Source organism: Camelus dromedarius, chromosome 2 (genome assembly GCF_036321535.1).
Source record: "Camelus dromedarius isolate mCamDro1 chromosome 2, mCamDro1.pat, whole genome shotgun sequence".
In the NCBI taxonomy this organism is placed as follows: domain Eukaryota; kingdom Metazoa; phylum Chordata; class Mammalia; order Artiodactyla; family Camelidae; genus Camelus; species Camelus dromedarius.
Window position 1 is genome coordinate 62570677 of NC_087437.1, and position 12020 is coordinate 62582696.

Here is a 12020-nt window from a genome sequence, read left to right on the forward strand (position 1 = left end):
AATTTTTAGTCATTCTGTTAGGTGTGCAGTAGAAGCTCACTGTGGTTCTAGTTAATACAATGCTTTTAAACTTTTTGGTATGGAGTTCTTCATAGTCCCTGTAACAACTGTGGAGCCTCAGACATCAAACAACAAAAGGAGAAGAAAAGAAATGCAAAAGGTATTACTAGTATTTGAGTAGTAACTGTAGATCCTTGTTTTAGTTCCCCTTACGTGCTAAATACTCATTAAACCAGCATCAACCCTGCGAAGTAGGATTATCTCTGTTGACAGATGAAGAAACTGAGGCTGAGACAGGTGAAGTGACTGACTTAGGGTCTCACAAAACAAAGCAAAGACTTGAACTCAGCCTTGTCTGTTCTAAAGCTCTCATATGCTGGCCCCCATGCCATACTCTGTTTTGTAGTTATTCCTAAAAAAAAAAAAAAGAAAAAAAGAATCCGCTTTCCCACTACTGCTCTCTGCCCCAAATGTGGGATACAAACTTAAGCCTTCAGGATAGTCCAGACACATAGTGGGAAAATTATTTCTAGTGTAAATTCTCTGTGGAGTCACTCTTTATAAAATCTCCAAGCCCAAAAGCCTGGGTAACGAATAAGCTTGTCATTCTCTGCAGCCCGGCCTCTGGGCCATGTTTATTAACTTCACTTACATAAGAAGAGTCCACTTCAGAGAAGGCAGCATTATTACTACAACACCGTGCCACTTCTCCTTTGTGGAGCTGCTTCTGTCTCAGGTGCAGTCTTGCAATTCAACAACCTTTTCTCTTGGATCCAGCCGTCATCACTGAGAACCTGCCATGTACTTTCATGAATTATCCCAGTTGTTACACACCCTCCCCTCTCCCTGTGTGATGGGGTAGTTTAGCTTTGTGGGTAAGAGAGGTGGATCATCTGAATCTGACTTCTCTGGTCCTTACTAATTCAGTACCTATTGTCTAGTAACTTAATGCCCCTAAACACCAGTGTCCACATCTCCAAGATGGCAATATGTTACCTCCTTCACAAGGACTGTGAAGATGTAATGGAGTAGTGGAGGTGATCAGTAAACGTTAAGTAGTATTATGCCTGTCTTCCTAACAAGAAAAAACTTTGAGGTATTAAATAATTTGGTCAAAGGTACACAGGTAACTGGTAGTGGCAAAAAATTCACATGCCCATCTTCAAGCTTCTGAGTTCCATGTCATTCTGTCTGTTCACTTCCACCCTCCTTTGGGTCCCTACCTGTCCCTTGAGAAGCTGGCATGGAAGAAAAGGAGGCTGAAAAAGTTATACGACAGAGCCAGCATTCAAAGCCTAGTCTCGTAAAACTAGCACTTGCTTATTAAAGACAGTTTGGGAAAAAATGGAAAAAAAGGAAAAGATACCACCTATAATCTCACCCCCAACCACATTATGGTGTTTTTTTGTTTTCATCTCTTCTCTTTTTAGTAGAGAGTGGTGCTTGTTTCTCACAGTTTGCAATCACACTGCAATTGCAGTACTATATTCTTTGTTTTTCACTTTATGTACATGTTTATACATAATTTCATACTTTTTGTGAACATAGTTTCTAATGGCTGAAGAGGACGGATCTCAGTCTAATTAACTGTTCCCGAATAGTAGGGTGTTCACATCTTTCCTATTCTGTCACTAATAGTAAAAATACTGCTGTATGTACTTCAGAAAGGTTCTTGCAGATGGAGACTCCTGAAGTAGAATCATTGAGTCAAAAGATACATACTTCTTTGGGGTTTTTTTTAAAGTCAAGGTTATTCGGCAGTAATTGATGCAGAGTAAAATTCACTCGTTTTAGCCATAATGTCTTGTAACTACCCCCACAATTAAGATATAGATGATTTCTGTCACCCCAGGAAGTTTCCTAGTGCCCACCTCTTGTTGACTCGTCCCTTTGCTCTCAGTCTGTTTTCTGTTCCTGTATTTTTGTCTTTCCCTGAATATCTTAAGGATTACACAGTAAATCGCCTTTTGAGTCAGGCTTTTTTCACTGAACATAATGCTTTGGAGACTCATCCAAGTTGTATGTACCAGTAGTTTGTTCCCTTTTTTGCTGACTACTGTTCCATTGTAGAGATGTACTACAGTGTCTGTGTATTCACCACTTGATGGCATTTGGGTTGTTTCTAGATTTGGTGATTATGAGTAGCTGCTATAAATGTCTGCATAGAAGTTTTTATGTGAGCGTAAGTTTTCATTTCTCCTGGGTAAATACCAGAGAGTAAGATTGCTGAATTGAAGGTCAGTGTATATTTAACTTCCTAAGAATATGCCAAACTGTTTTCCAGAGTTGCTGAAACAATTTGTATTCTCATTAGCAATTTATGAGCTTTCTAATTATTCTATGCCCTTCCCAGCGCTTGGTATTCTCAGGGCTGGTTTTGTCTGCTGTTGGGAGTAGCCATCTAACGGCAACCTCGTGGTGAGTGTAATGTGCACTTCCGTAATGACTAATGAGGTTGACGATCATTTCATGGGCTTAACATCCACATCTCTTGGTGAAATGTCTGCTCAAGGCTCCGTCTTCTCCATCTTTTAAAATTCAGATATTTGTGTTGTTACTGATCTATGAGAGTTCTTTATATATTATGGACACAAGTCCTTTATCAGATTTTTATTTTTTGCGAATGTTTTCTCCCAATCTGTGTCTTGTCATTTTCTTGGTGGTATCTTTCAAAGAGCAGATGTTTTTAATTTTGACAAAGTCCAATTCATCAAATTTTTATCTCTTGAATCATGTAAGAAATCTTTGCCTATACCAAGGTCACAAGGCTTTTCTCCTTTGTTTCCTTCAGACTTTTTATAGTTTTAGGTCTGTGATCACTTTGAGTTAATTTCTGTACATAGTGAGAGGTATGGGTTGAGCTTCATTTTTTTTTCCCCATATGGATGTCTAATTATTCCATTACCTTAAAATTGACCCTATATGTGTGGATCTGTTTCTAGTCTCTGTCCTGTTCCACTGGTTTATACGTCCATCCTTTTTTCAGTATCACACTGTCTCAATTACTGTAGCTTTACAGTAAGTCCTGACCTTAGATAATGAATCCCCCAACTTTGTTTCTCTTTTTCAGAATTCGTTGTCTAGTTTTCATTATTTGCCTTTCCATATACATTTTAGAATCAGCTTGTCACTTTCTCAAAAAGGCCTTCTGGGCTTCTGATTGCGATTGTGTCAAATCTGTAGATCAATTTGGGGAAAAATGACATCGACAACATGGACTCTTCCAATCCATGAAAATGATCTTTGTTTTTCTTTAATGGTTTCATTTTCTTTAAGGTTCTTGATACACGTTGTTAAAATAAAGGTTGGTCCTCTGCTTTCCTGTTAGGGTGTTTAGCACATTGCTCTGCCCTTCTGGATAACAGATCCACGTTTCTCCTGCCCTCCCCCACCACGCCAGAAAAAAATCCTTTCTTGATTATGCTTTAACTTCTAAGGATCCCACTCCCCTCCCTTCCACACTCCATGGCTTATAATGATTGCTTTATTTATTTAAAAGTTTTAAGCTCTTTCTCAAAGTATAATATACATACGGAGAAGTGTAAGAATGCATTTTGGTAAATTTTCTCAAGGTGAAGCTACCAGGTAAAGAAACAGAACATTACCAGCCACTCTTGTGACCTCTTCCAGTTATTAGCCCCCGACTCCACCCCCACCTCCTCACCGTGCCTTTACTAGCATCTAGAACCCCTCTCCCCCTCCTTCCTTCCCCGTCATTCCTTCTTCCAGCTTCCGTGAAGGATCCTCCTCACTTTCAGCTCAGCTTTACGTAGGAAGCTCCCCCCTCCTCCTCCCCGGGCTCCACTGGCAGTCTGTTTACCTTCATCCGCATGCTTACCGTGATGTGTTAAAGTTGTGTTTCCATTTGACTGCGAGCTTTTTGAGGTCTGGAACAAGCTGTCTCGTAGACCCAGTGCCTTCTGTGGTGCCTGCACACAGTAGGCGGTCAGTAATTGTCTGTAGGATGACTGTTGAGAGTCTGGGAAACTGATTCCCCAAAAGTGAATTCCTTGCTCACAGCTGGCCTCCTGGCTTTCAGTTTCACTGGCTTCTTTTCAAACCCCCTTTTCTTCCTCGTGTTACTCTGACTTCTTGTGACTTAATTATTTCCATGCCACTCTTGGAGCAAGTGAGGAAACGTCATAGCTCTTGAAGGCTGCTTTATCCATCATTGTGGTGATAAGAAAGAGAGGATGATACCCTCAACCCCTCATCTGCCATTAGGTGATAGCTTTTAACTTTTAAAGTCTGTGAATCCAGTCTCCTATTCCAGGGTCAAGTGTGCATGTGTAGATAACTCAGCAATGCGTAAACCCTTCCTGCATTCACCCTGCTACCCACATATTTTGGGATGCCCTTTCACTACTGGTAGGGAGGCGACCCTATCCCAGTTTTTGTTGGCCTGTATCAGGGTCTAGCTGCTCCTAACAATAGTGACTGGGAGTGTTTTTGTGCAGTGTTGGGGCCACAGTGACTACATATGAAAGACAGAGACCTTTCTTCGCAGTACAGCCTGTATTCAGCTGTGCCTCCATCTGAAGGGTGGCTACGTTCCACACGTGAAGCAGTGAAGGGAGAAGAGAGTTGACCTGATTGGCCTTAAGCACCAGGGTAGTTCAAGGAATGACTGGAGCGGTCTGCATCTACAGGAAGGATGGCAGGTTTTACCGGATCCTCCAAAGACAGATCTGTCTGTTGGTCATTGGCGCACTCTGTTCTGAGTGAGTTGTGCCTACCTGGGGGGACTGAACTGGTCACTTACCGGTCATCTTTGACAAGGGCAGCCAGCCGAGCATGTTGTAGGGAGGCTGGAGTGGGCTCAAGGCTGTTCTGGGGAAGGAATAGCAGGCATCCTGGAGGAGTAGCCATCAGGTGAAGAGCAGTAGGAGCGGTGAAGAGTGGGACGGTCTGGAGGGAGGGGTCCAGGCTCGCAGCCTGTGTGGGCCACACCATGGAGACTGGTCTCCGCAGCTGGGCTTCCCCAGCAGGTCAAGCTGGGTCTCTTCTGAGCTCTGTGGGATCTCCTCTCCCAGTGGTTGTATGAGGCTCCCCTGCCATGTGCACAGAGGAATGCCTCTGATTCAGTCTGTGACCCCTGGAGATGGACCAGCGCCCCGCCCACAGGCTTGGGCAGCAGCAGCCAGAAAGGCTTTTCACCATCACACTCTGCCCCCAGGAGAAGATCGGCTGGCGAAAGGATGCGCTGCACTTGCTGGTGTTCACAACGGATGATGTGCCCCACATTGCGCTGGATGGAAAACTGGGGGGCCTGGTGCAGCCGCACGATGGCCAGTGCCACCTGAATGAGGCCAACGAGTACACTGCGTCCAACCAGATGGTGAGGGCCTGGGACCCCGGCACCGCTCCTGCCTCCTCCTTGTGGTCTGAGGCCTCACCTGGCCTGTGCCACCGTCCTTTGGACCCCTGCTCACTGACCTTCCCATCCACCCTGGGACCGGGTTTCTATTCCATTTTCTCCACCTGGGGGTGGGCTTCCAGAATTCCTCCTCCTCATTTACTTAGAACATTTCCCAGGGGTCTCTGTAGCTGGTTCATCTTTCCAACCTGGGGACTGCTGAGTCAGGGAAGAGGTGACCCAGGGAGGCAGGAGAGAGAGTGGGAGAGGTGATGGTACAGGAGGGAGAGGACTGTGTTCAACAGAGCCCAAACTGGGATAGATGTTCTAGGGCAAGGGCAGTGAAGACAAAACTGTCTGACTTCTAGAAATGGGTTCCCTGAGGCCCTGAGTTCTGTCAGTGTCGGGGGTAGGGTGGCAGGTGACCCACATGGGGAAGCCCCGAGGACCTTCCACTCCCACTACTGTCACTATGACCACGCAGTGAAACAGAACTTGTGCAAAATTTCAAACATATAATAACTGACCAGTGAAATGAACTTCTACCTACCCGTCCCCAGAACCAACAATTAAGATTTTTCCACATTTGCTGTACAATTTTTTCCCCCAAATCTACACCCTCTTCCTTCCCAAATCCATTCTAGTGTCTGGCTAGAGAGAAACTCTAATTCTTGCTGGACTAGCCCATTTTCTCTAGTTTCAAAAGGTGGTCAGTGCTCAAGACTTCCATATTACCCAAGAGTAACAGAGTCTGGAAAAAGGACCTGATAACTATAGAACCTCCCTGATGAGGACCCTGGACCCGTGATCAGCCCTTGAAATCCTTCAGGACATTGTTGAGCTGCTTGCAGCATCCGCCCCCTCTTCCTCACTCCCCTACAAACTCCTTTCCTCCCTCTCTGCTCTGCATCCCCTCCCCTCCCCTGCCACAGCCCAGCTTTTAGTATAATGTCAGCAGCCTCTTCTGCCCATTCTGAGCCATGAGCAGGACTGAGCAGAACCTGTGGGGGACATTGGCAGGCCCAACACTGGGCATAGGAAAAGGAAAATTGAGCAAGGAGATGGGTCTTAGGGAAGAGAGGAAGGGTGCTGCTGGTAGATGGTAGGATGTGATGGCCGTTCTTTTGGGGGCCTCCCCACTCTGCCCCATCTCTGCTAAAGGGATGGAGACATGGGCCAGGTGTGGGAAACCTCCATCATCACTTCTCCATTCTGGGTTGGGAGGGGTGGGAGGAGTGAGTCTAGTTTGGTAGGTGCCAGAGGGTCCTATCCTGGAGGGTCTCCCCGACATAGTTCCTCAGTTAGGAGCTGCCGGGGCTTGGTTATTAAGGGACTGCCAGGGAAAGACGCTTATCATGGCAAGATGAGCTACTGAGTGCATGCTGGAGCCAGATGCTAGTGTCTCAGCCTGCTAGAAATGTTACAGCCTTGATTTTTGCCTTGGCCCTAGGACTATCCATCGCTTGCCTTGCTTGGAGAGAAACTGGCAGAGAACAACATCAACCTCATCTTTGCAGTGACAAAAAACCATTATATGCTCTACAAGGTATACCTGGAGGGAGTGGGAGCCTGGTGGCATGAACCTGGGGGCCATGCTGACCCTAAGATGAGTGGGAGACAGGAATGTGGGCTCAGGTGAAGTGTAGGGAGGCGGAGTGAGATCCAGAGGAGAGTGGAATATAGCCCTGTCTTCATCCAGGGGAAAGTAGTAGTTTTAAGGAACAGTGCATACCAAGGACGTTAAACATATGGTGTCTAATTTGATAATGAGAAAAACTTTGGGAATAGTACCGATTCCTATCTTCCAGATGATGAAATGGAAACATCAGGGAATAGGGAAGGACAATATGAAATGAAAGTGTACAGAGAAAGAACTAGGCATCTCAGCAGGCTCCATCACTTATTGCGTAGTCCAGAGTTCTATGCCTTCCCGCAGAGGACAGGAGACCCGTGGGTTAATCTGGGACAGGAATTTCCGAAGCAAAGAGTAAATGTCTTGAGTGAACAGAGCAGTCTGTTTATAAGGCTATTCTGTCTAAAAGAGAATTTTTCTGGGTCATCCCAAGGACCACAGAGTCACAGGCAAGTCACCTTTTACTAGGACTCTCCACCTAACTACCTGAGGAGGCTTGTGGAGGTGCGAGGCCCAGCTCAGCTCTGACACCCTTCGCGCTGAGAGGCTGTGAGAACTGAATCCACACCTCTGGGACTGCCAGCCCTGGTCCCCTCTCCTTACTCTTGAATGTCCACAAAACAACCTTTGCTGATAATGTGTTTCTAGTGCTCCTACTCGAGATTATCACTGATAAAATGCCACTTAAATCTTCTTGAGTTCTTCATCTTGTTTTAGTCTGAATCAATTTTAGAATATGAAAACAAGGAAAGAGGATTGTTTGTCTTTTGTTGGTTTGTTTAGTGGAAAACAGCAGGATAGAACATACCCATTTATAAGGACCATTTTTAGAGGGATCAGTTGCACAGACTGTACTGAGAATGCCTCTGGATGCTTCAAGGGGAAAGAGACAGCCCCACCTTGGCTAAGCTATCCTTGCTTAGAACCAAGAACATCTTCCTCAGGGAGGAGGCTCATCCAGTCCAAGGCAGGCTGAGGGCTGTGGGTGTTTCTAGACATTTTTGTCACTTTAGTGAGTGACATACTTAGGCATTAGTACAAGTGAAAGAGGAAAGACAGCCACTTCAGGGCTGCCTGCTTAGCCACAGGACGTCACCCAGCGATTCCAGACCTCCTTGGAAGGCACCATTCATGTCTCAGTCCCCTTTTGAGAAAAGACACTGTATTTGAGACGCTTGGAAAAGTTTCCCCTTCACTCCGGGGCCCTGACTGTTCTAGCTCAGTAGGCCAGTGTTCACTCTGACAGTATGGGAAGGCAAAATGGGCTTATTTGTTTTCTTTCTTTTTTTCTCCAAGAATTTTACAGCCCTGATACCTGGAACAACAGTGGAGATTTTACATGGAGACTCCAAAAATATTATTCAACTGATCATCAATGCATACAATGTAAGTCACCGGTTTCTTCCCTGCGACACCCCCCACCCCGCCTCCCACTGAGGCTCCTTGAGCTGGTGTGGACCATCGTGCACCACCGTGCTGGTGTACTTGGTTCTGTTTCTCGCCTCCTGCCTCTTGAGTTTGGCGCCTTCCTCCTTCACTCAGGTTCAGGGTGGAGAGGGCATCCTGCTTGGTGCATCCCTCTCCCCTCATCTCCGCCTCCTTGACTCTCATCATAAGCTTATCCCAGTGAAGCAGCACGTGGCTCAGTCAGGCTCAGGCTGGCGGCCCTGGAAGTGCTTGGGTTCTGACCCGGTGATAACCCCAGGCCCCGTCGGAGCTCTAGGCTCGGGTGGGTACAGATGCTCTTCACCTATCCAGTTGCTGGGACGATGCTGCCACTGTGCTTGCTGTGTTGAGAAGGGAGAAGCGTGCACACTGACCTCGCCTCCCAGTGGGCAGGGCTGAAATTCCCCGGGCTTTTGGAGCTCCACACAGAGCTGCAGACTGAAACAGAACAGAAGAACCTGAGAAGAATCAACACCAGGTCTTCTGCCTGCACACTTAGGATCTGACTGTAATCAGGTCCTTTCAGAGGGAGGCTGAGCAGGGCTGTTAAATTCTGTGCTGTTGTAACGCATCACGTTAACTTGGCTCTGCTTTAGGAAGTACAGCACATAAGTGGTCAGGTGGCACTGTCACTTCCCAAGCCAGTTGTCCCTGATTGCCAAATGTGTCTCATTCCTACCCTCCTTTCCCTCAATCCTGATACCCAAGAAGTACTCAACTCAGACCTACTTTTTCTCCAGACGATGGCGCAGTTTCTTGTGCTGGCAAGTATGTACCCTCAGCTGTCCCCTCCCTGTGACGTCCCAGTGTGGCCGTAGCCTCCAGTCCCCACGTAGCCCTTCACAGGGCCAGGCAGTTCCCAAATTGGAATTCAGCGTGCATCTTCCTGTTAAAACAAAGTTCTACATAGAGTATATATAGTTTGAGTAACACTAGTGGTTGTAAACTTATATAGAATAGACTTGTGGGCTAACCTGGGGACCTGATTAACCACTACAGCATCCCCTGGGTGTTAGAAAAACCATGTGCTTTCCAGTGACTGATGTACACATGTGTATTTGGAACTCTGCCTTGCTAGTTGACTTTGTCACCCTACTGGTCTAGCCTTGTTCTGAGCTGCAAAATACTGCTCAGCTAGACCACGGGGGACCTGGAGGTTGGGACGTGGTCAGCCCTCACCTGGTCTCCTGGAGCCTCAGTGTCTTAAAGGCAGTGAGGGGGCAACAGTGAGAATTTCTGGCTCGTTTTGCGTCCTTCTCCCCACCCCCGCTTTCTGCTGCAGCTCAGGGCCCTCTTCCTCTCACAAGTGCTCCAATTCCTCCTCACTCCTGGAACTTCCTACTGAGAGAAGCTCAAGACTTCCTTCTCCTTTTCTACTTAATTCCCCACATACTAACATCCTCTTTTCTGATCTCTGACCTTGAAATCTTCACCAGATCCAGGGGCCACCTCTGAACCTGGTGAGACTAGGTTTCCAGGTTAGCTACACTTTGTGGCGTTCAGATTTCTACAGCGGGTGGAAGTGTGACATACTGAAAGTCTGAGAAGAGAGTGTGTGTGAGGGAGGGGCTGGGCCTGCTGAATGTGGCCCCCATCCCGAGGGTCACTCCTCACTGTGCTGCCTTGGGCCTCAAGCTGGGCGGCTGGCTGGCGGACCTCTGGGGCTCCCCCAGGAGTGCTTTCTGCCAAAGGCCCAGGTCCCCGATCCTTGTGGCTTTGATAAAAGAGGGCATCGTGATACTCAGTTCTAAAGGACTGGCAGGGTGGTGTTCCCCAGAAATGGGGAAGGCACTCGCTTAGTCAGCGTTGCATGTGGCCAAGTGGTCTGCACGTCCATACTTGTGTGCGGGTCCACTGAAAACCAGGATGCATGAGACAGTTGTGGTTCCCTGGGCAGGGTCTCAGGTGCTCAGTGCTGCTCTCACTGTTGCCTTGGCCCTGCGCAGGACTCATGCAAGGTAAATTCGTTTTCTTAATGGAAATCCAGGGGCCTGGGGTGGGCAGAGGTCAGGAGAGGAGCAGGGAACCCCACTCTGGGACTGAAGCGGTGGGACCCAGATGAGTAGAGGAAGTAGAGGAAGTCAGGAGCTACATTTGGAACCCGGGTTGAGCCCCCCAGGAGCTCTGGGAATCTAGCACCGCAGCTTGACTCTGAGTTAAACTGTAAGAGAGCATATTAGGAAACCAGACATATGACTTAGGAGTGAACGCTTGAAACTCAGTTCTTAAAATGGGCGTGTCCGGAATACTATGCACAATGACTATTCAAAATCAGTGGAAAACTGAAACAGCTTGATTTAGAGGTAATTAACATACAATTCACTGTACAGATTTGAAGTGTATAGTTTGATAAGTTTTTATACTTCTACACACTTGTGAAACCATTACCACCACCAAGACCTTGAATGTGTCCTTTGCTCTGAAACGCTGGGACCCTTGGTAATTCCCTACTTCTGCCCTTCCCTTCAGGTATTTTAAAGACAGGTATTACATACAGAAATGTGAAAAGGCAAGGTATTCGGAGCAGAGCCTAGCTGGTGGCAGCCGTGTTGCGGATACGCTGGTGCTCGACGTTGGTTAGTACTCGAGTCACTGGCTGCCGTCCTTTCTGGCAAATGGGAAGGCCCGGCCTGGGCCTTGGGCCCCTCGCGTCTCCTGGATCGGGGCCCGCCGGCGCCTGGGGTGCGGTGTGGACGTGCGTGCGCGCTTTGGCCGGCAGAGGGGCCCTGCTCTTCCCCCAGCCGGGTCGGAGCACTGACCGGACTGTGCGTTTCCCCGCCTCACCTCGCCGCCTCCGCAGTTTGCGGTGGATTTCACATGAGTCATGCAACGCGTGACTAAGTGTGGTGCTGACTTCGGCCTCCCCTGGAGCTGGCAGGCCGACTGGGGACATCCTGAAAGGATCGCAGTGGAGCCACGGAACAGAGGAAATGGCCTTGGCGTGGCTGTCGGCTGGGGAGGGAGCAAGACGGAAAGGGCACGTTTAATGGAACGCCTGGCAGAATCGAGTCTGTCGTACTCGACTTTCACGGGGTAAAATCTTGACGTACGCTGTTTCCTGCTGCGCCGAATTCTTCACTGTGGGAACTCGCCGGTGCGGAGCTTCGCCGCGCCGAGGGTGCCGGTGAGCTCAGAGGTGGGGCGCTGGGTGCACACACACGACCGGCCTTGTGTCACATTGAGAAAAAGGGGGCAGGACTCGGAGAGGAATCACGAGGGTCCCTTTTCAAAGGGAGAAAGAGCAGAATGAGCTGGAAACCATAGAGCTGCATGTGGAGGGTGACGTCAGAGGCCGTGGTGTGTGCTGCTTCTAGCGGAGCACGTTTCTCTTTTTGTTGTTGCCATAAAGTCTGCTCCCACCCGCTCCACAGCTGGCCTGGCTTAAAGCGATTGCAGATGTGACCCAGCCTGACTGAGTATTCAATAGTCTTTATAAACTAATGACATTTTTGACATTATCTCCTTGTCCTAGGATGAGAAGGAAGGAGTCATCTTCATGGGCCGGTCTGATAGGAGTTCACTGAATTTCAGGAGTCACACATAAGTCTTCGTGCATCAGAACTGCGTTGGCTGTGGCTTTGATCC

The 12020-nt window shown here is 48.0% G+C and overlaps 1 protein-coding gene across 1 annotated transcript in view; it reads left to right on the forward strand.

The window, feature by feature from the left end:
* ITGB5 (integrin subunit beta 5) overlaps positions 1–12020 on the forward strand; it is a 104897-nt gene that overhangs the window by 51471 nt on the left and 41406 nt on the right. Inside the window, exons 6-8 of the mRNA XM_064494484.1 lie at positions 5177–5338; positions 6807–6902; positions 8286–8375. Coding sequence (XP_064350554.1) covers positions 5177–5338; positions 6807–6902; positions 8286–8375 — 348 coding nt within the window. The remainder of the gene's footprint in view (positions 1–5176; positions 5339–6806; positions 6903–8285; positions 8376–12020) is intronic.